The sequence below is a fragment of the Nannobrachium achirus genome (genome assembly GCF_963921795.1).
Source record: "Nannobrachium achirus genome assembly, chromosome: 20".
Lineage (NCBI taxonomy): Eukaryota > Metazoa > Chordata > Actinopteri > Myctophiformes > Myctophidae > Nannobrachium > Nannobrachium achirus.
The window spans coordinates 27,598,750-27,623,119 of NC_137827.1; the positions used below are offsets into that span (position 1 = coordinate 27,598,750).

General features: G+C 42.3%; 1 protein-coding gene across 2 annotated transcripts in view; it reads right to left on the bottom strand.

Moving 5' to 3' along the window:
- Positions 1-11,253: 11,253 nt before the first annotated feature.
- Positions 11,254-24,370, bottom strand: part of asap3 (ArfGAP with SH3 domain, ankyrin repeat and PH domain 3) — a 48,536-nt gene continuing 35,419 nt past the window's right edge. The window contains exons 18-26 of one of the 2 annotated variants that reach the window (XM_080749980.1): positions 21,623-21,708; positions 21,087-21,202; positions 20,924-20,991; positions 19,591-19,698; positions 16,549-16,756; positions 15,696-15,990; positions 14,976-15,204; positions 14,143-14,270; positions 11,254-13,983 (exon numbers count right to left, since the gene is read on the bottom strand). In XM_080749980.1, the coding sequence (XP_080606106.1) occupies positions 13,971-13,983; positions 14,143-14,270; positions 14,976-15,204; positions 15,696-15,990; positions 16,549-16,756; positions 19,591-19,698; positions 20,924-20,991; positions 21,087-21,202; positions 21,623-21,708 (1,251 nt within the window). In that variant the 3' untranslated portion in view covers positions 11,254-13,970. Of the gene's footprint in view, positions 13,984-14,138; positions 14,271-14,975; positions 15,205-15,695; positions 15,991-16,548; positions 16,757-19,590; positions 19,699-20,923; positions 20,992-21,086; positions 21,203-21,622; positions 21,709-24,370 lie in introns of both variants that reach the window. The other variant, XM_080749979.1, reaches the window with a different exon arrangement.

The window sequence follows — 24,370 nt, forward strand, 5'->3', positions numbered from 1 at the left end:
GAAGCATGCATTGCATCTCTGTGCAGTGTGTGTCAATTGAGACGGAGGAAAAAAAGATGAATGATGATAATGTGAGTGCACTTCTACAATACATCTGTACTGTGCTATGCCTGTTGGGCTTTGTTTTCTTGCTTCCTAGGAGTCATGTTAAGAAAAAAACTAAATGTTCTGACTGTTCAATAGTCCTTCATTGAAATTACAATATTCTTGAAACGGCAGGGCAGCAGAGGTATATGCTTGCTTGGGAAACTGTACCATTTGCGATGTATCAGGAATGATGGGATGGTGATTTGTCCTTGTAATAGTCAAAGTATTGGACTAGCAATTGATGCATTGCTTGGCGGACCAGCTGTCTGCATCAGTAACCCTAGGTGAACGCAACCATTAAAGTGATGCATGTCGAATGAGATGTGATAGTGGTAAATGCCCCACTATCGATTGTAGACTGCAGCAAATCAGATTGAGACCACTACTTATCTTTGCTGATTGTTTTCTACTATTAGTATAAGGGCTTAAACAGATCTTTTTTCAATATTTATTAGTTACAGGAATATATACTTCTTGTTTGAGACAGCGTTATTTGTTGTTGTATAGTTCTAAATGGGATTAGATTTTAAGAGGTTTTAAAGCATATGGCATAAGTTTTAGATGACCATGATAACCTTATATTTGAATGTCCATGGGACCTACTGCCTTTTATCTCTGTGCAGCCAGGTCTATACCAAACCAGAAACAGATGACAGCAACAAAGAGGTCTAGATGGCCTTTTAAATGTATACTCTTGGTTATCTACAGAATATAGCTATTGTTTTAACTTATTTTGATATACTGTTGGCCTATACGAGGCTTTTTTGTTGTTGTTTTAATAATGCCTTATGCAATGTCTGTGCATTGGTAATGAAATTATAATGAAAATGATTATGCTAGGATGACATAAATGAAGATGATAATAGGCATAATGGTGAACTCATGACCACCATGGATATTATCCATGAAAATGATTGTTTGTTAGTTTTTTCTTTCTTTTCCTGTGTTTTTTTATCTTTCTTTTCGTGCGTGCGTGCGTGCGTGCGTGCGTGCGTGTGTGCGTGTGTGTTTCTCCCACACACCCTTGAGGCACTGCATCTTTTTGTGTTTTACTATGAATGATAAAGAACAAAACAAGAAACCCCACTACCACCACCCAAAGATCTCTGGGCCCACTTGCATAATGAATGTAATGTATTTTATTGAGTGTTTTTGTTTAGTTTATTCTTATCACTGAATATCCACTTTAGCAGCTTGTTTGAACCTGTTGTTGACAATAAACCCATTAATGTAAACATAAGAAAACCAATAGGCCTACACAATATTTTATCCTGTTGTAGGCCTTAGGCCTATACAGCCTGCTTTATTGTACGACAATGTTGCACATCTTCGTGCTCAAAACGCGTTGCAATACCATGCTTTGTGAGTTTGTAGATCAGCTATTTTTGGAGTATAGGAGTTCAAGGGTCATATGAACTCAACCAATAACAGGCAATATATGAGATTACAGCTGATCTAAAAGCCAAACCATGTCAGTGTCAGTGAAACACAATTAGCCTATGAACTGGATGACACAACTTTAAAACATCTTCATGGAAACACTGGTCAACCACAGGTCCAATACATTATAACGTTTCTTTATCCTTTGAATGTCCTGATTAGTATGGTAGTGTAATATTTTGTGTTCTGCTAAAGCACAGTATGTTTTCTTTCCTTTTGTTTGTTTGTATATGGTTAAAGTTAAATCTTTATCACTGAAATGGTTTTGTTTTTTAAGAATATATAATTACTGTGTATGAATCTTGAATCAAAGTACTAAGAAAATGTTTTATCTATAACTTGCATACAATTTTAACAGGTTTGGGGTCAATTTAATCTCAGCTAAAAGTGCATTTTGAACCTGAGAATTCACAAACCATCAATCATTTTAAGAACCTGTTTGCTGAAAACAAATGATTCTTCTTCATCAGTTGAAAGACAATTGACCCCAACCCAGCACTACACTATACTAGCATTGCTTTTTAATATGCTTTTGCTGTGCAGTGAAAGAATGAATGTTTTGCTAAGGTTTATGAGCAATTTTGCTAAGACTTATTTAACACTTCTATAAGTAATTATTCTCACAGAGTCCTTTACTTGAGTGCAGACACAAAATGTACCAGACTAATAAATGTTTTAAGGATAGATTTTAATTTAGGCTATCAGTAAGTTTTATAATAAAGGCAGAGAATGATCAGAATAAATGTGGAAACTGCCTGAAATGTTCCAGTGTGTTTATTTCTCTCTGACACAGTGAAGAAATAATGATATAGAGTGAGTAGGCATAGGGTATAGCTCCTCTGTGGAATTGTGCTAGAAACTGTTAAACTGAAACTGATGAAGCTTTTTACCGTACATAAAGTGGGATCTTAAGACAAGCTTTTTGCAGTACAAAAAGATAGTCTCTTTTCTCCAGGGGACATAAAGTCTTGTTAGTACTGGTGTACGTGGTACTGGAGTCACCTTGCAGCAGTTAACAGCTGCATTGTGGCTGTGCCGGTTCAGCAGATAACTGCTGCTTGACATCACAAGCCCACAATAATAATAACTAGTCCTTACCCGTTCAAAGATATGAGCTCCGAAATGATGTGCAGTGTGTGGGTTATGGGATGTGCACTGTGCACACGGTATATGAGGGATGGAAAGTAACTTTAACTGGTACTTGCATGATAATATGTAGGAGCATCAATGTAAGAAATACCCGTTTCGTTTAATGGCTATGTGTGTGTGTGTGTGTGTGTGTGTGTGTGTGTGTGTGTGTGTGCAGCGGTTTGGACCGTGAGACCATCCGCAGAGTAGTCTGTGTTTCTTTTTGAGAGGGTCGGTCCGCCTGAAAAACGCGTTTTGGAACGAAACGGTTACGTTTTGCGCGTTTGTGACGCCCTCTACGGGTGGAATTGGAAATGCTTCTGGGGATTCGTTGAGTAAGCCACCCGCAACCTGTGGCAGAAATTCAGTGTTGACTCGACGTTTTGTTTGTGATTTATGGCTATTGTTTGCAAAACGGGCCCCTCCCGCTAACTTTGGAAGCCCGTTACGAACGAACGGTATGGACTATCAAAATATCCCTTGACTATGTTCATTGCATGGGTTCAGAGATCATGTGTACCCATTTTCGTGACATTTGAAGAAAATATGTAGGAAAAGGAGCAAAAAGTGTGTTTTGGAGAAAATTCAAAATGGCGGAAAATCTATCCTGACGCAAATGGGCGGGGCCTATATGGGGAGATGCGTATTGACCCAAGGAATCCAGGGAAAAAAGAATTTTAATTTTTCGACCTACGGTTCAAGAGTTACAAGGCAAGTAGGCCGTTATAGCGCCACCATGAGGCAGAGTGGAAATGCTTTTGGGGATTCGTTGAGTATGCCACCCGCGACCCTTGGTTAAAATTCAGTGTTGACTCGACAATTTGTTTGTGCTTTACGGCTATTGTTTGCGGTCCCATCCTGCTAATAACTTTGGAAGCCCGTTACGAACGAACGGTACAGACTATCGACATATCCCTTGAGTATATTCATTGCATGGGTTCATAGATCATGTATACCGCTTTTTGCGACATTTGAAGAAAATATGTAGGAAAAGGAGCAAAAAGTGTGTTTTGGAGAAAATTCAAGATGGCGGAAAATCTAGCCTGGCGCAAATGGGCGTGGCCTATATCGGGAGATGCGTCTCGACCCACGGAATCCAGGGAAAAAATAATTTTAATTTTCCGACCTACGGTTCAAGAGTTACAGGCCGAAACGTAAAGTGGACTGTTATAGCGCCACCATGAGGCCAACTGACAAAGTTATTTTTTATTTAATCCTTGATATCATTATAAATCTCCTCTCAGAGTTTTGTAACTGTAGCCCCTATGGTTTGCGAGAAAAAAAATATTGAATGTGAGTTTTTGCGATTCCCATTATAAGTCAATGGGAAAAATTAATTCACTAATAAATTAATATCAATTAAACGATTTGTGAAAGTGAAAAAAGGGCTTCACAGTTGTGTCAGGTGTGTTCATATGCTAATGGTGATGCGATTTCAGATCAATTGCTCCAGCCACTGAGGAGAAACGCTGTGACAGACAGACAGACAGACACTCAGACACTCAGACACTCAGACAGACATTCGCTAAATTATATGTTAGATAATAAAATAGCCATATCATTTTTTTCTTCCTGACTACACCACAGATTTGTTTTTCCCCAAACAGTTTTTGTGTGGTGAGATGGTGAGGAAGTCGATTCACCCTTCCTTCCAAGAATCAAGAGAAGAATATACAAGGAAGGAAAGATGAATGGACATGGGATCGTGAGGAGGTCCATTCATCCTTCGTTCCAGCCATCCATCCTGTTATATTTAGACATGCATGACTTTCAGTTGTCAATCTGTTTAAATGGAGGTTAGATAACAAAGCACTCAAACAGAGTAGATAGATGGGACAGAATTACAGGAAATTTATCCCACTTCCAAGTGCTCGTTACCGCGAGACAGGATTTGTGAAGTTGCATTAAGCTGATGATCCCCCCACCCCTGCTGCTCACTTATGCAAACACATCATTCAGATGGATTTAGACAAGAAGTGTGCACCAGAGTAAATGGGACTTTAGAAAACATAAAGTGTCCCCAATTCTCTATTATTTTTGAAGCACACAAGCTTATGCTTAAAGAGGTGGTGGTGCCATAGTTTTGTTAACATTACTCAATAGAGGGTATATGCGAAATTTGCGCATGCATAAAGTGAATGGCTAATCGAGTGGCGTTGATAATGCAATCAGACTTTTCTTTTTTTGGATGTATGGGCTGTCAAGGCCAGAAAGATTGTTTTTGCCGCTCAGTAGGCGTTTCCGCATAACTTCCGGGTATGATGATGATGTCACTCGAATACCCTCTATAGACCACCAGGTGTGGTTATAATGTGCACATTTGCCTTCCTTGTGTCTTTTTGGTTTCTTCCTGAAAGCTGAAGCCCTCTGAGTCAAAAGGCCCAACTGAAAAACACTGAGTTAATGTCATCATAAAATCATCTCCTCACCTTTTACCATACTACCAACACTGTGGGTGTGGCTAACTTCAGCTGGGTCACCACCCATGCACCTGACAACCAGGAATACCTAATGAACTGGTGTGTGTAGCCACACATGGCACACATGGCACCCCATCTTTCATTTATACTGAGTTGAGTGCCAGTGTTGCACGCAAAACAACTTCAGATTTACAAATTCTCAATGAGTGGCTACAGCATGCATGCGACGTGTTGTGAGCTTTTAAATCTTTTATTTTTTTGGTGCACCACACTGGCATACCACAATCAGACTTCATGCACAAAAACTTGACTCATGCATGCAAACATTTTGAATGTGGACCCAATGCTTCGTCATGTACTCCACCTCAGAATCCACACAAATCCTCAGATTAATAGAAGCTCTTCTCTTCATATCAGGGATTACCATTATACCAATCCAGAGTGTGCAATATGCGTTGATAAATGTGTACATGTGTATTTACTTGCATGCGCATACACACACACTGTAGATGGGTGGGGGCATTAGTAAGTGAATGAATATACAGTATGTGTTGGGAACACACTGAGTGTTCATTGTGTTATGCATCAATAACACACTCCCTCTCTCGCACACACAAGCTCTATCTATCTCTTGCATGTCTCACACACACACACACACACGCACGCGCGCGCGCGCGCGCACACACACACACACACACACACACACACACACACACACACACACACACACACACACACACACACACAGTGAGAGGCCTAATGGAAGGATGTGTGAGGGAATATGGGCCACTTTAGCTCCCAGCAGAGCTATACAGAGCATAGCAGGCAGGTTGAGCATGGTTATGCTGACTGTCAGCGGGGTGGTATGTTGTGTAAGTGACAGGTTGGTGTTACATCACTCTGGATCCAGGACAGAGGGTCAGCGACGCCAGTGTGTAGTGGTGGGATGCAATGGATGAGGTTGAGGTAACTTTTTAAACATCGGGTTTATGACTCCCCAACCGGGGTCTGGGGACTGGGGGTCAAATCCCCCAAGAACATCTTAACATAGCTACTTAGAGTACAATTACCTCAAATAAATCTACTTTGTTGCTTTAATTACACAATTACACCACCCTGTATCCAAAACGCTGGCTCCGTTTGGCGCGATCCATTTGTGGGTCCGCCCATACCTGCCAACCTCAGCCCGTTAGAAAACAGGAGATTTCTTGGGGGAGGGTGGGGGGGTTATGACTGCAAAAAGTAGGCGCACAGAAATTGATTTGATGACCCATCTTTAATAATAATGCAGTCATGACTTAAATGAATATCTGTGTATGACGGCATGCAATGGCCCCACCCTTTAAGGGGGGGGGGGGGTCTGGGGGTCCTCCCCCCCTCCCCCACAAACAAATTAACATAGTAGATGTAATTTCCAGTGTTCTGGTGAATTTTGGGAGTTTGACACCTCCAGGAGAAATTCCCTCAATTTGTTTGTTGTTTGTCTAATAAGAAAAAGGACAATTGGCCCACGTTTCAAGCACTCAATGAGTTAAGATACAGGGCTAATGATACAGAGGCTGCGGGTTCAAGCCCCACTAAAGATCTTACTATATAGACCGATTTCCAGCAGAATAACTTCAAACCCAGTTCAGAAAACATTGTGAGAAGACCTCACCGTGCTGGCGCAGCGGACTAATGAGGTCTGTGAAGTAGAATACCTTTAATCAGTGGGGCTTTGGGGTTTTCTTTTCAGGGCGGACGGTCATTCAACTATTCACTGCAACTAGCAGATAGCTCAATATGTTGAGATGATGTGCATGTGACCCAGGGGTTGGTAGTTCAAACACCACCATATGCTTTAATGGGGAATCTTAAACACTACCGTATGCTTTAATGGGGAATCTTTCCTTTGCAGAATAAATACCAGAAGAATAACTTAAAAGAAGAACAGAAAGCGGAACAGATCCTGGTAAATTGGGACCATGGATAAATGACATGATATTCATAAAATATTGTGAAGGAGTGTGCTGGTAGTCCTGTTCCTATTGTCGTTCCAACACATTCAAACATCTAGACAAGCAACAACAACAAACAATAGACAAATATGCTGTTAAAGGTCTTCCTTTTTCTTTTTTTCCCCTTTTTTGTAATGTTGTTTGTAGTTTGTGTAGTATGAAAAAGACAATTTTGGTTCAAGTGACAAGTGGCTCAATGAGTTAGTGAGAGTGATGAGTTAATGATTCAGAGAACGTGGGTTCAAATCCCGCTGAGATCTTTGCTTAACGACTGATTTCCAGCAGGATATCTTCTGCCTGAAGAAGGTCTATGAAGTATGACCGTAAGTTTGCACTCTGCCTAAACTGAAATGCACAGTTTTGACGTGTGCTTACACTCCCTATATTCACCAGCAGAATATCTTCAAAAGCAGCATAGACAGAATGGCCTTCAGGAGACGGTGGGGGAAGGAGCGCTTCTTTTCAGCATCGGCTCCTCGCTAGCGTCCCGTAGGAGAGTTGCAGGACCACCACCAAGTTCACCAACTAAACCATGTTGTGAGAGAATATTATAGATCTAGACAAGCAACAGCAACAACAAACCATAGACACATTAGGCTTCTTTCTTTTTGTAACGTTGTTTGTTGTGTTCCTCTAATAAGAAAAAAAACCATAACGTTTCAAGTGGTGAGTGGGTCAGTGAGTTAGAATGCGTAGCTAATGATCCAGAATCTGTGGGTTCGATTCCCACTGAACACGTTCTATTATAGACTGATTTCCAGTAGGATAATTTCTACCTTAGCATAGAAAGCAATGTGAGACGAACTCTGGCGGAGCTGATTGGTAATGCAGCCTGTGACTACTCTATTTAGATGATATGCTATTATCCTACTAGCTGTCTAGCTCCAACAATGTAAAATACTCCTGTAAAGTAAAAGTATCAATACTACAATATAGAAAAACTCTGTAACAAGTAAAAAATCAGAATTCTGTCAATGGGAATCGAGCCGTTTTTTGGCAGAAAAAGTGAGTCACAAACATTTCTGTGTCTGAGCAGCGCTGATTGGCTGTCAGGACGTAATGGGTGGAGCCGGGGGAAGCGAGTGTCGCTCACCTTGCCAAGTTGAAAAAAATGTACAAAAATCCAGGTGTGACCGTCGCTCGGAGGGTCGGAGGCGAGAAGCGACATTCGCTAGGAGGAATATTTCAAGCCTACCAATAAAATCAAAATCATCATCATCATCATCATCATCATCATCATCATCACAATTAGTCTATAGATTATATAATATTCATGTTGTTGTATAGACCTACTTGTATTTTGTTTGTTTGTTTGATTGATTGATTGAAGACTTGAAGACTATAGAAGTTTGCATAGGAAAAGGTACAGTTTAATGTCGGCGTTGTATTTATTTCAATGGTCCGCCCGTTTCAAGGCAGCAAAATGCGTGTTTTTGCGACGACTGGTGGTGAGGTCTGTGTATGGACGTCTGACTTTGGACGGCGTATGCACGTCGTATATACGGCGTGCGAACGCTCGCCTAGTAATGGCTGTTTTTGGTTGTTTTTTGGTGTGTGGCAGGTCTGACTTGGACGTCGTATGCACGGCGTATGGACGGCGTCCGTACGCTGATTATGTGCGCCCCCCAGTGGACAGAGAGGAATGCTGACTTCATAACAACGTCTTTGCGCAACATTGAATTATTTATGGCCTTTGGATTGAAATTGAAGTGTTTAGATGAAGTGTTTAGATGTCTGTAGCCTAAGACATCCTACGTTTCAAATGCGTCAGGAACCGGGACGGTGTTTCGTCTTCTTGCAACGCAGAAACGGCGAAACACCGTCCCGGTTCCTGACGCATTTGAAACGTCGAAACAACATCCCGGTTCCGGCAGATTGCACTGTTCTTGGCGTCGCCTGTTCGTCATTCATCGGCAATCATCGCCGCCGCTGCCGCGCCGCCCGGAGCGGTGGCGTTCAGATTCTAAGTTCCAACTGACTCAGTTTCACACTTTTTAAACATCGGGTTTACGACCCCCCAACGGGGGTTTGGGGGTCAGCTCCTCCTAGAACATGTTAACACACTTACTTAGAGTACAATTACCTCAAATAAATCTACTTTGTTGCTTTAATTACAGAATTAGACCAAACTGTATCCCAAGCGTTGGCTCCGTTTGGCGCGACCCCATCTGTGGGTCGGTCACACAGAAACATTATGGGTCTCTTAATATTAGACCTATGTTTCCTACAGTTTGTTTTGAATGATTATTCATATTATTATTAATATTATTATTAATATTAAACGCTCCCAAAAAAAGCTAACAGCGGTCAATAACACTTCTTGAAGAAGTGTTATTGAGAAAATCCAGGAGATTTGCCAATCCAGGAGACTCCCAGGAGAGGGGTTCAAAATCCAGGAGACTCCTGGGAAATCCAGGAGAGTTGACAGGCCTGACTTCTTCAATACCCTGCTTGCTTTGCATAGGCCTATTAAACAATACTCGGGTTTGCCTCACCTGACACCTAATAGCCTACTGTAGGCCTACTGTAGGCGCCTACTGTACGTCCTCACAGCAGGACATACTCACCTACTGTTCTCTGCTGTGGTTTTAAGGCTATAACGACGTGCTTTTAGCTGCACTAAAAGTTTGTTTGTTTGTTTGTTTGTTTGTTTGTTTGATTGATTGATTGATTGAAGACTTTATTAGAAGTTTGCATAGGAAAATGTTTCATGACGGTACAGTTCACTGGTACAAGGTGGAGATCCTAGAAAAGACTAAGCTTATTTCCACAGGAAACCATTAAAGTATCTCATATAACATTGAATGACAGACGAATAGAACACAGTACTATGCAGTAGATATGTAAATAAAATAAAATGAAAGAAAAAAAAGAAAACATTAAGTCTAAACAAACAGAAAGTATATAGGGCAGGGGAGGGTAGAGGAGTGTCCCTCCCCCCGTTTCCTGAGAAGTAAAGGTAAGGTGTTATGTGTGAAAGAACTCCGTCCAACTAAAGTTTTACAGAAAACATTTAAATGCTCACCATGCCTTTGGACCACTGGAAGAATTTGAGATTGAATTTTAGCCTTGAAAATGTCAAAATGTTCTAGCATTGAACCAATAGGGGGAACTGGGACTTGAACATGGAACCTCTGCACTTTGAATCTGATCATTAGACCGCCAGTCCATCATTCATTCACTCCTGGTGTGTGTCTCTTAGTGCTTATGAGCCATGGGGTACTGGTATTTGAACTAGGAACCTCTGCACTTGGAGTCTGATCATTAGACCACCAATCCATCATTCATTCACTCCTAGTATATGTTTCTTAGTGTTTATCACTTGTTTTTTTTAATCTTAGCCTAAAAGTTCAAAGTATTCCAGCATTGAGCCATAGGGGTAGGCCTACTGGTATCTGAAGCCTTGAAAATAAATGTCAAGGTTCCCACGAGGAGGACTGGGATTTGAACACTGAATGTCTGTGCGCAGAGTCTGATCTTCAAATCTCTAGACCATGACACTGTCACTATCAACAGACTCTTGATACTTTTGAAGTGTTCTTTAGTATGTTAGCCTTCAGTTACTGTAATAAAGGAGAATCACTCAAGCACAGAACTACAGATTGACCAGGATTTGAATATGGAACATCCGTGGGCAGAGCCTTGGCATTAGACCACTAAACCATCACTCAGTCATTAAGAAGAGATGTCTCGTAGTGCTTTTCACTCGTTCTTTTGTATTTTGTGTGTGTGTGTGTGTGTGTGTGTGTGGGTATTTAATTGTTCTTTTTGTTAAAAGGTGTGAGATCTAGCTCTCTCTAAAATCAAGGCGAAACACCTGAAAAAAGTGAGTCCCATCAAGGCGAAACACCCAGAGGAAAAAAAAACTCATGCAAATGAGGTCCAAGTCAGCCTAGAATCCCTCGATTACAGACAGATTGGCCTTCTATAGCTATAGACCAGTAAAGAAGACTGAAACGGTTTCCTGAGATAATGCAGTTCAATTTAGGATGTCTGGCCACTTACCTCTCTCTCTCTCTCTCTCTCTCTGTTGTATATACACCAGTCATTTGTTGTGAGGGGATCTTGTACACTGTACAGTATGTGAGCTCAAACTTTCTAAATGATTCATATTATGGTTGCTGGTGTTGCGCAGTAAGGAGACGACATTTACTATTAGCCCTTAGGGCTCTGACAGGGACAGTACTTTATTCTACTCATGCCAGGAACAGAAAGACAGAATAAACATATATCATGAAATGTGCAGTAATATACAATGTGAAATGTGGACAACTAATGTCATATTTACAGTAAAAAGGGTATGGTGCAGCATTATGTATACTTTACAAAAGCCAACATCTATTGTTTCCTCGTGCTCTATTGATCTAGTCCTAAACAGTGTTTACATTTATACTTTGCGGTAAAATAATGAACAATGGAGTTCCTAGTTCTATTTATGGTCAAGTGGACACTGCTTAAAAAGTCTGTCATAGTGCAGTCAACCTTTACCTGGTCTGTGTTAAACATTAAGGTTTACTTATTCCCTAACAAAACAACAAGACAATAAACTCCTTCTCAACACTTGCATGAACACAGGAATGCATACAGGACAGTAAATGCAATCTGCATAGCAAAATCCTGAGTTAGGTTAACTATGTTAATGAAACTCTGAAACACTTTCAGAGCTACGTTTACACTCAGCATTTTACTGTGCAAGCGGGCAAATACAATTATAATTCCCCACCTTATCTGGGTGTCCTCGAGAAAGACTCATAATTAACTCACAATAAAGAGTGTGAACGGCGTTTCTTTTGTTGCGTTTCCCCAACTGCTCCAGCAGTACTGCTCAGTGACCACCATTAAGTCTCGGCAGACACTGTATAATTCTGATATATATAACTCAGAGTGCATACATTTGTAAATTCACTGTGTGTGAGTGTGAAGCAGGGAGCACCTACCATGGGTAAATAAGGTATAAAAAAACATACATTTAAGTGTGTCATTGAGAGAGGAAGTGAGTGTCCATTACAGTACATGGTGTCTTTCCTCTCTCTCTGAGGACCGTCTAGACTGCTAATGGAAAAGAGAAACAGCATTCTCTATGCGACCAACTTCATTAACATCAAATCAGTACAAGACGGCAAACATCAGCCGCAACCATGAACTCATTGGAAAATCTTTTCTGGGGTTTGGAAAAGCAAAACAAAAGAGAAAATGCACAATATACAGTATAGAACAGTGGCACCAGAGAAGCTGTTAGCTGTTTTAGCTTAGGGGACACACAAAGACATGGTATTCCTTGCAGGCAAATTTGACAGTCAGATATCGGGCCGATATTTGCATTTTGCCCCATATGGGGACCGGTGACTAAGGATGCCGATATGGCAAATTTATTTTATTCCACAAATTGTTTCTCAAAATTGTCAAATTTGTTATATCCAGTACAATTAAAACAATTTTCACATTTTGAATGCATAAGAACAACATCTCAAGCGCTACTCTTAAATAGTAAGAGCTTAAAGTGCTTGAAAAGTAAAATAGAGTGAACAATAAATAGAATGAAAGGCACATACATGCACAGACAGTGGAATGGGGTGGCATTTTTAGGGTACAGAGTTTGATACAGTAATTATGGATATCTTAGAGAGTGAAATGAAATCGGTTGATATCGGCCTTCCTCTTCACCCAAATCAGCCTAGAAAAACCCATATCGGACGAGTCTAGCTGGCATGTGCATACCTGCAACTGCTCCAACTCACAAGTGTGTTTAGAGAAGTGTGCACCTTTATGTTCACTGAACAAATGACTACCACAGGGACACTATAACTAACACATACTCCTATCTCCTGGTCAAACAGAGGCCTTTTCTTTTCAAGAGTCTCATTTCTAACATACCGTCCTTATTCTCTGGGGACATATTCCTGGAGCCAGAAGAAACTGGATCTTCTCCCCTCCGTCCTGCCAGGGCGCAGTCAATGCTGGATTTGTGCCCAAAATCAGGTTAGACGCTGGGGCTAAGGTTTCAGCACCCTGCCCTGGCAGCCAGGAGGCCTGGCTTTCTGTTGGAGACAGACTGACAGGCATATGGCCACGTTCTGATTCACAGGGAGACTGTAAAATATACAGAGTTCATATTAACCTTGTCTCTGCCTGGTTTAAAGTCTTGACACATTGTAATTGAAAAGACTACTGCTACTCTATTCATTGCTATGCAGAAGCTTGCTAAGCACATTTTTAGGCTTTGCAGGCTCTCAAGGGGATTCCATCTAAAGAAAATGTACCTCCATTTTTCCTGCGGGTCTACAGTTATCTCTCAGCATAGAAATCCTTGTCATATAACTGTGTAATTCTTTTTTTTAATAAAAACTGATTTAAAAAATAGTTTTGACGCCTTGCTACATATGTGGGGACAAAAAAAAATCTACATTTCCGAAGAGCAGTGGTTCATGGATGTCATTATGATAAAATAGACCACAATGGTTGAAACACGGCATCCTTTTGAGTTAGATTGCCAAGAACCAGCCACAAAGGAAACGCGTTTTCCTTTGAGTGAGAAGCGCTGAAAGGCTCCTGTTCTCATCTTGGTTTCCTGGAGGAAAGCCCGCGGAAGGGTAGCGTGTAATATATATCCTCAGGTATCTCACAGTTCCTCACATGAAAGAGATCCAAATTTGTCCAAATCCTCTAGCTTCGGTCTGTAGAGAATTACATCACTGAAGGGAATTACGTGATCCTCTCCAATGAGCATACTCTGCACAAAGTGAGGATAACGTTTCGAAAAGCATCCCATGCTGGTTCAGTCCTTCAGTATATGAACATACAGTATTCCCTCTATGAGAAGGCTGTTCCAAGTCCTTTCAGTCTGCAAGTTTATGTACATAGTTGACAGGGAAGTTCCCAGTCCTGGACGTGTCCCGTTCTATGTGACCAACCTGGTAGACACAGAGAACACAAGATGTTGTATTATTTTTGCTTAGAGCCCACCTGTACAATATTAAATTAAATATATTTTTAATCCTCATCCAATTTTATATCTGATGTAAACCAAGATTATCTATGTGCAGTAAATAGCTGTAGTGTCACTCACCCACCAGTGGGGGTCATCAGTGGATGTGACCACAATGATCTCATCTTTGAAGAAGGCCAGCTGTTCGGAGCTGACTGCCCTGCAGTCCACCAGAGCCTTGACGCGCTTCTGTCGCGGCCTGCTGCCAGAGACCTGGGAAGGACGTGCATTGCATTTGTCAGCGAGCAGGTTAAAACTGACTGTGAAATCTCACACACTCTTGCTAGTCTCACATGAACAGACATACAGGCATTTGCAAATGAAAAAAATGTAAAGTCACCACCAAGAATTGGGAAACAAATTGATATAAATGTTACATTAATCCAGTGGTTCTCAAACCTGGGGTCGGGACCCCAAGTGGGGTCCCCAAATTATTTTGTTGGGTCCGCAGATGATTAGCTTAATGTAAAAAAAAAAATCTCACTCAACGGTAAACAAACCTACATAAGTGTATACAGGGTATCTGCACATTTATAAAGTGACAATTTAAGGACTTTCAAGACCGTTTTAATACCAAACTGGCCAAACTGTCAAATATTAAGTAAGCAAGAGGAGAACATTGTGAAAATAGCAGATCTACATGCTCACAACGCCTCGCAGTACGAGCCGTTGTGAGCATGTAGATCTGCTATTTTCACAATATTTATCTGTGAAACCGAGTCACATTAAATGTAATACCTACAATTCCAAGTGCTTGTCAGGGTGGGGGGTCCTCAGTTCATATTATGTTTATTTTGGAGTTCACTGCCTAAAAATGTTTGAGAACCCCTGCATTAAACAACTTTCTATTATTAGTCTTGATACTCCAAACTGTTAACCACACATACTGACTATATTAAATGAGAAGTAGAGTGTCACCATAGCGTTCCTGCGCGGTCGCGGGGCTGGGGCCAAGAGAGGTGAGGAGGACGGAGCGGGGGCCGGCGCCGGGCTCAGAGACTGTCCCGGGGCCGAGCCAGGGCCACCCGCCATCAGGCTGCAGTACAGCTCCTCCTGGCTCCCCACGCAGGCAGGAGACAGCACGCCACACTTGGACTGGCCTGCGCCTCCACTGCTGGTGCGGCGGTACGAAGTGGTCTTCTCTGAACTGCAGAGGGTCACAGGGCACAAGTTACATAAAGCTGCTATAATTAAAGGTTTTGCATCACTAGTACATGCCAAAAAAGATTGAACACAAAAAATAACTCAGGATTGTGTTGATCGTGTCCCAAACAACAATAAAATAAGATCGGGTTGTCCCAGAGGTGAAATGGCCCTTTAAAGATGGTCTGCCCTCATTTGAAATAGTTGAGATCAGATCTAAGCAGGGGAAAAATGGGAGGATGGAAACTGTAATGCGAACGAGGGTCATGTTAGCAGAAAAGTAAAGCTGTGTTAAGGTGTTAATATTAATGAGAGATTTCTAAAGAGCTTTGATTCTCAAATAGCTACAGTCCTCTCATGTACTAACAATAATACTAAAATGTATTATTAGTATTACTCTGTCTACAAGTCATATTAATTTCCAGCAGAGGGCGCTGTCAGTAGTGATTTGATGGCTGTGGTTGTTGGCAGCAGTGAAGCTCCATTTGGTCTTACCTGACAGGCCCTATGTGGTTCTGGGAGTGAGACGCCGGGGCGACACTGCTTTGAGAGCTGGCAGTAGGCTGGCCCTCCCAGGACATGGTCTGCCTCTGTCCCCGCTGCAACGGCCCCTGTCCGTGCGGTGAGCGAGGAGGCCTGCCCCCCTGACCCTGGCTCTCCATGCTGGGGGAAGGGGGGCTGTGTCTGGCCTGTGTCTGGGAGACGGAGGGGTGGGGCGTCGGGTTGGAGCAGCGGCGTAGGATGGGGTTGCCCTCTTGGGTGGTGACGGAGATCTGTGGGTCCGAGCGACCTGCGGCAGGGGGTCAAATAAGAGTGAGGAGTGACACGGGTTTAGAGAGATTTCAGAGAGTCTGAGAGATCAGTAAAGACATCAAAGCCAGGAGGTAAATGCTATTTTCTTTCCACTTTAACCGTGGAATCCCTATTTTACGCATGTTCAAAAATGTAAAGAACCTTTTTTTAAGATGAAAAACAAATATTCTCAAATAGTGATAATAGCGGATTTACAAGCTCAGAGCATATCGATTGGAGTTTTATTTGGTTTTGTGGTTAACATCAATAGGTTATTTAAACGGAACAACTATCTTTACCTGATGCATGCGTTACTCATCTCCAAGTGGTTGAGAAGGGAGAGGGTACATCCCATTATGCAGACTGTTTGAAAGGGGAGGCTCTCTCCATTCCGACATTACGCCACTCCGAAATTGACTTCTTATTGTCGGAGTGGCGACACTCCCATAGGGGTTAGGTTTAGGGTTAGGGTTAGAGATAGGGTTACTGTCGGAATGGAGACATGTCGGAAAGGAGACATGTCGGAGTGGAGAGATGCACCCGTTTGAAAGCTCACCTCTTTGGATGGATTTAGCTGGCAGCGGTGGTGGCATGGAGCCGCCTGTAGGAGCACTGTTGGTTGGCGGGGTTCTGTACAGGAAGTCCAGGTTCTCATATGTCTGGCAAGGCCTGCCGGCGCCGTTAGCCCCGTTAGCCACACTCCAGCGAGGGGGGCCTCCGTTTGAGGAGAGAGGATTGCGGTGGTTTCTGGGCGATGGGCTCAACTGCAGGAAGGGGGAGCGAAAGAAAAAAGCGTTCATCTCCACTGCTTCACCGTGGCGTCTTCACTTCGTTACTCTGCACTCCTTTTGCATCTTATTTTCCCAAACAATACAAAACGTGAGGTAAAAGAACCAATTCTACTGTGTCAAAGGTGGCGAAGGTGTGATGTGTGAAAAATAAAATAAAACATACATCTATAGATAGGGCTGTCACAATTATTTTTCATAATCGTCATAATCGTTTCCACGTTGAAAAATAGTGGAAATAGCAGATCTACAAGCTCACAAGGCGCGCGATGTGACGCGTTGTGAGCTTGTAGAACGGCTATTTCCACTATCAATGTTCTTTTTTTAAGTATAAAGTTGTCAAGTATGTCATACTTTGTTTGTATATTTATTTAGGTTATGTGTCTACCATGTGCAACTTCAAAGCCTAAAAGCCAAACAGTAATGTAATTGTCAACGACAAAAACACAATTCAATCGTTAATCGCAATTATTTGAGTCACAATTAATCGTCATGTAAAATGTCATAATCGGGACAGCCCTATCTATAGATGGGTTTTATATTTAGATATTTCTGGCTGAGGGTTCTTCTGAAGTTTGTCCAACACATCAATGTGGCTTCATTAAATACACACACCCGTCCCACAACATTTGTATTCCCTTCAATGGCTTCCAGTTGATGCCAGAACCCAGTACAAACACTGGTGATCATGGCCTACAAGGCAACAGAGAGGGCAGGACACCCCAGCCTGTACCTTCAGGACATGATCCAACCCTACACCCCTTCCTGCTCACTTACACAGCTAATACAGGAAGGCTGTTAAAACCTTCCCTAAAATACCCTGGCCAACGCTCCACATATCCTAGACTCTTCTCCCTCCTGGCTCCCAAACTGTGGAATAAACTCCCCCCTTGCAGCCAGGGTTACACACCAACTACCCGTTTCCAACGCAGTCTGAAGAAGACTTCAGACTCCACCTCATACCCTAGAACAAGGGTCTTCAACAGGGGGTCCGGGACCCCTAGGGGGTCCTCAGAGTTACTACAGGGGGTCCTCCAAATCTTTGTGTGATAGGAACCTTTTTTTCTCCTTTCTTCTGTTGACCACTTGAACCCTAGAGTCCATATTCTGAGAACTTTAGCCAAAAATAGCCGATCTACAAGCTCACAACACGTCACAGCGTGAGGCATTGTGAGCTTGTAGACCGGCTATTTTTGGCAAAGAGGTTTGGTGTAGAGGGGAAAAGATCAGACTAAGTACAGAGTGAAAGGTCAACTTTATAAAGTATTGACGGTTCAAGTGGTTAAATATCTGAAAAAAATGTAAAAAGAAAATGACATGAATCCAAAATACACTGACGATTGTGCTGTCAAACAATGAAACTATATGGAATCTATGAAAAGGTTTGTGGGGGTCCCTGCTTCATCTCTCTCAACTAAGGGGTCCTTGGCCTGAAAACGTTGAAGACCCCTGCCCTAGAACTCCTCATTCCTCGTATCCCTTCTTCACCTTTTTGTTTTGTCATAGCATGTGGTCAAGCAAAACAAATCTTGTTTCGCTTGACCACAAATGCCATGAGCCATGACTGTTATTCAGGTGGCATGTTGTTTAGACAGATGCTAGGTGTGATGTTTACCAAGTATCCTTGTTTATTTAAAGCCCTACATTATTCTCTAGTTTGCACTCTACTTATGTGACCATTTACCCTGACATTTGCTGACAAGGGTTCACGCCATTTACTCAGATTTCAAACTTTCAATTTGCTCTGGATAAGAGCATCTGCTACATGCCTAAACTGTAAATGTGTCTTCAAGTCTGAATCTTGTTTTCTTGTGCACAGTGAAATTCGCAGTATTCACTTATCCATTTGTAACTCAGGGAGTGCACAAATGTAACCAAAGGAACCCTTACAGGTCCATTGCGCACTTCAGAGTTCAATTAAAACTAAAGATTTTACTGTGTGGTTGTTGACATCGAGGCCCCTTTTGCCTGCACCTGCTTTAGACAGGTGTGCCCATTCTTTTCTGTTTTTCAGGTTCTGGCTGAGAGTGACAGACAGTGCTAAGCTTGCGAGGGGGTTAGGGCTGTCACAATTATTACATAATCGTCTAATCGCAATTATTTGAGGTAATCGCAATTATTTTGCATAATCGTCATAATCGTTTCCATGTTGAGAAAGGTTAACATACTGTAGTTTCAAACACTTTCAAAAAGTAGCGGAAATAGCAGATCTACAAGCTCACAACGCGCCGCGATGCGACGCGTTGTGAGCTTGTAGATCGGCTATTTCCACTATCAATGTTCTTTTTGGAGCTGTGTGGAACACAAGCTCCCTATACGTGGCCGTGTGTGTGGGTCTGTCTGTCTGTCTGTCTGTCTCCGTGTCTGTCTGTCTGTAGCCTGCAGTAACCTTTTCTGACCACACATGTTAAGGGAGGGGCGCTGTTGCACACACACACACACACACACACACACACACACACACACACACACACACACACACACACACACACACACACACACACACACACACACACACACACACACACACACACACACACACACACACACACACACACACAGCTCCACTTCGAACAGAGGTTCGATTTTTATAAGTATAAGTAGGTAAATTCATTGTACATCTAAGTTATGTGTCATAACTGCCAGGTGCAACTTCAAAGCCTAAAAGCCAAACAGAAATGTAATTGTCAACGACAAATACACAATTCAATCGTTAATCGCAATTATTTGAGTGACAATTAATTGTAATGTAAAATGTCATAACCGTGACAGCCATAACGTTTTTTTTTTTTTTGTGTGTTTTGGTTTACCCTCTCGTCCAGGTCGTCCTCGCTCTCATACAGCTCCTGAGACTGGGTCTCCCACAGGAACTCCACATGGATCTGAGAGTTGAACTTCCCACTCTGAGCCAGCTCCAGCTGAAACACACAGGCAACAACACACTGAGAACACTCACTACTAGAGTGGTGCTTCTCAACCTGTGGGTCGTGAGCCCACATGATTTTGGTGACTGACAGTTAAGTGACAGTTTAAGGACCTTTAAGACTTTTAATACCTAAAACAATACTGCACCAAACATAATGCAACAAACTATACAACACAAACTGGTGAAACATTGGCCAAATTGTCAAATAATTGGTGAAAATAGATGATCTACAAGCTCACGCAATATTTATCTGTGGAACCGAGTCAAACTAAATGTAATGCCTCAACTCTCCAGTTCAAATATGATTCATGATTGATTCATGATGGGCATTGGGGGAGGGGGGGTCACAGCCTGAAAAGAGTAGTAGCCTATGTATAATCTGAAACGTCATGCCATGGAAACACTCAAAGGGTCAGCTATAGAGCATTGTAGTGGGCGTGGTGTACTGGTTCCACTAAAAAATCTCCCGTTCATTTCCTCACAGACTTTCACGAAAATATTTACAACAATTACGTTAAGCCTAGAACCAAGCCATCCAGGATGGCAGAGAATCATGAACACGAAACCTTTGTTTCTATGAAAAGAACATTTTGAAAATTGCTAAACAAAGGGTATTTATTAAATATTAAAATATGTTTTCATTTAGGATCAAAGGTTTTATGGTCATGATTCACTGCCATGCTGGATGGCTTGGTTTCTAGGCTTAACATAATTGTTATAAATATTTTTGTAAAGGTCTATGGGGAACATGAATGGGAGATGTTTTAGTGGAGCCCGGAAACCACTTCCGCTGCGATGCTCTATAATGAAATCTATGAAGTGGCTAGCTACAGTATGTGTGCTTCATCAAGGGGCTTATACAGTACCAGCCAACTGTTTCTGTTACTGCTCTTAGGTCAAAGTGAAGAACAAAACAGGATATTACACAAAGCAGGTCTGACTCAGCCAGGCAGATGTCCGGTAAGAACAGCCCAGTTCATAGATGACACACACTGGGAGCTGATGGAGATAAAGACTCTTGCAAAGCTTTGCTGCGTTGGGAGTTGGTTTAAAAGGTACAATTTCCAGCGATGGGATTTGAATGTATTTGTCTCGGGATTTGACTCTCTGGTAAGTATTCTAATGATGCAACTTGATTCTTTATTTGAACAACAAGCTACGACTCCGCTTCCGGAAGCACAACGTGAATGAAGTTAAGGAAAGAGTGAGGTCCTCACCAGTTCAACACACTGCAGGTGCTGCAGCCTCCTGGCGATATCCACTGCAGTCTCCCCCGCAGAGTTCACTGGAGGAAAATAAAAAATATATTCTATGGGTATACATTTAATCACATTGACGATTATATTTGTTTGGACGTGCGCACAATGTGCATGTGTTTACCTGTGTGGAGGGTGGCCTTTCCTTTGAGAAGCAGTTTAAGAGACTCAGGCTTGTGGTGCAGGACACTGTAGTGAAGAGCGGTGTTTCCTTCTGCTGTCCTCTTCTCCAGACAGTTACTGTACACACACACATACAGTACACACATACTTTATAGCAGTGGTTCTCAACCTTTTCAGGCCGCGACCCCCAAAATAATCATATTCTAACTGGGGACCCCCCCACCCTGACGGGCAAAAAATAGCCGATCTACATGCGATCTACATGCTCACAACGCCTCGCGTTGCGAGGCGTTGTGAGCATGTAGATCGTCTATTTTCACTATTTCTGCCTCTAATATTTGGCCAAAACAATGTTGAACATTACGTTTATCAAAATAATTTGAGGCCCCCCCTGGGGGTCCCGATCCACTGCTTTATATACTTTTTCACTACGACAAGACAGGCTATGAGACGACCCTGTGGCTCCCGGAGCATCACGACTAATCTACAAACCATTCAGGTCGGTATGAACTTATGAACGACAGGCTGAGCACTGACCTGTTCTGGATGAGGAAATCCACAAGTGCTAGAGAGCTCCTGTCCTCCAGGCGCACAGCAAGGTGAAGAGCCGTCTCTCTGACGTCCTAATAGAAGGAGAAAGGTAGAATTAATTTACTATAGTGCAGGGGTCTTCAACGTTTTCAGGCCAAGGACCCCTTAGTTGAGAGAGAGATGAAGCAAGGAATCCCACAACCTGTTCATAGATTCCCCTATAGTTTCATCGTTTGACAGCACAATCATCAGTGTATTTTGGATTCATGTCAATTTGTGTTTTCAGATATTTAACCACTTGAACCGTCAATACTTATAAAACTTGACCTTTCACTCTGTACTTAGTCTGCTCTTTTTCCCCTCTACACGAAACCTCTTTGCCGAAAATAGCCGATCTACAAGCTCTGCTATTTTTGGCAAAATTTCTCCCAATATGGACACTAGGGTTCAAGTGGTTAATATAAAAAAGGAGATAAAAAAAGGTTTCTATCACACAAAGATTTGGAGGACCCCCTGTGGTAACTCTGAGGACCCCCTAGGCGTCCCGGACCTCCTGTTGAAGACCCCTGCTTTAGGGCATTGCTGAACGTGACCCGCCCAAGCATTTCTGTCATTGTGATAGACAGTTACAGAGAGATAGGAAAGGTAGGAGAGAGAGAGAGAGAGTTGACGACATGCAGCAAAAGGCCTTGGGTTGGATTGAAACCCGGACCAGTTCCAGGAAGGACTACAGCCTATAATGTATGGGCTCTTACCAGTTGAGCCACCAGTGTGGCCACTGAATGTAATATTCAACATTTCATCTGCCTCATCTATCTATAACTTGACATTTCACTCCACAAATACTGTTATTGACAGCATGTTTTTATATAACAGAGATTAAGTCATTTTGTTTCGTTTTTTGACAGTTGTTTTCTAAAGAGGTCTTTAATAAAAAGGATGAATGCTTTGCTGCCCACTATGTTGTTTGAATGTATATTAACTCACACTTAAGGAAAATGTTCCTTTTACGTTTGCTTGTATCAGTGTGTGCTTATGTCAAACATGGAAGGGGCCGGTTTCAATGACCCTATCTCTGAGCTGTGACCTGAAAGCTGAAATAATAAATGAGAGCCAAAAAACACACGCGCACACGCACACAAACACACACGCCGCGCGCACACACGCACACGCGCACACGCACACACACACACACACACACACACACACACACACACACACACAGCTGTCAGCAACGGTACACGGTACTCGCTCTCTGAGCAGGAAACCGCTGATGAGAGAAGGGTGGAATACGATTAAAGAAAAGACGAGGAGGCGTAGAAAGAGAGGAAGTGTAACGTTTTAACAGAGGGCAGAGGAGGGGATGACAAGATGAGAGGATGAGGGAAAAGGAGAGGGTAAGATTTGATTAGAGGCCCGCAGAGATGGGAGGGCAGGCTGGATTACAACACAGGCCTCTAACTAACTACCCACTATGCACCCTGAACACAAGAGAACAATTAACACATATTTCCCATACTGTAACCATCCACATTTGACTGTTCCGTTTTTAGACATTAGAGCCACAGACGTACACACACACACACACACACACACATACACAGACAAAAACAGTGCTGTGGGTTGGGTCATATTAATTGGAACTTAAGTGCATGTTTTGCACACAGCACAAGGGTGTGTGTGTGTTCTAGTGTTTTCCACAGTCGTGAAAATGCAGGGTGGGCCATCCTGTCTAGAAGAGATGTCATTCCTCTGCTCAAAGAGCGTCATTTGGTTTAAATTCACAGCTTTGAAGTCTTACAGTGCCTTTTTAACAAGCACATAATATATGTATGTACACTCTCACTGTCATCAAGCGTGTGTCAGTGAAGCTAGTTCGCTGCCCCAACAGAGCCCCGTTTTCACTGAGTCAAACTTCTGGAAGTTTTTTCCAAAATGACGGCAATTCTGAAATTCACGCCATGTGAAAACGGCCACTTATTTTGTCTTCCGTGAGTTTTGGTGTCCCAAACGTGACGGGAAAATACCTAGTAATTTTTGCCTAAAGTCCCGGCAGAATAGAAATATCCCCACAGTGAAAACGGCATACCGTGATTTTTACTTTTTTCGGACAAGCAGGTGCACGCAAGGAGCCAATATTAACAGTTAAAGCATTGTAATTGGGATTGAAAGCTTCAGAATCCATATTATGTTATGTAAGCCAGCCAAACACAGAAGACAGACGTCGAGAAATGCAAGCTTAATGCTAGATCAATGCATGGTTCAAAATTATTCTATAGCCTATTTGTAATTAAGCTGTGTGGGTTTTGATACAAGTCCGCTCTGGAGACAGGAGCACGATGCGCTCGTAATGTGATAAAAGCTGGAATCTTTACCAACTTAAATCCATTGGTGAGAGAGAAAAGGAGAGACGAACAGACGTGACTCGCTGCTGCTTTAGCAAGCGACCAAGCGTCCAGACGCAGACGGTGTGGTAAGCACTGGTTGCCATGTTTGCTAATTATAAGCGACTATGGTCTTGATTTCCGTAAAGTTGCTTGTATGTATTGATCGTTTCTGGCTGCTTTTTATTTGTTGTGATCTTTTAGATCGGTAATTGTCAAGTAGCTGATGTGGCGATGCTTATAGTTTTAAATTGCTTTTGTGGCCTAGATAATATCACTTTTTGGGGCTTATTTTCGTACACCTGGTTGCTTATTTCTCTCGCAAAGTCTGGCAACACGGATTTTCATTCCGTGACGGTTTAGTAGTGAA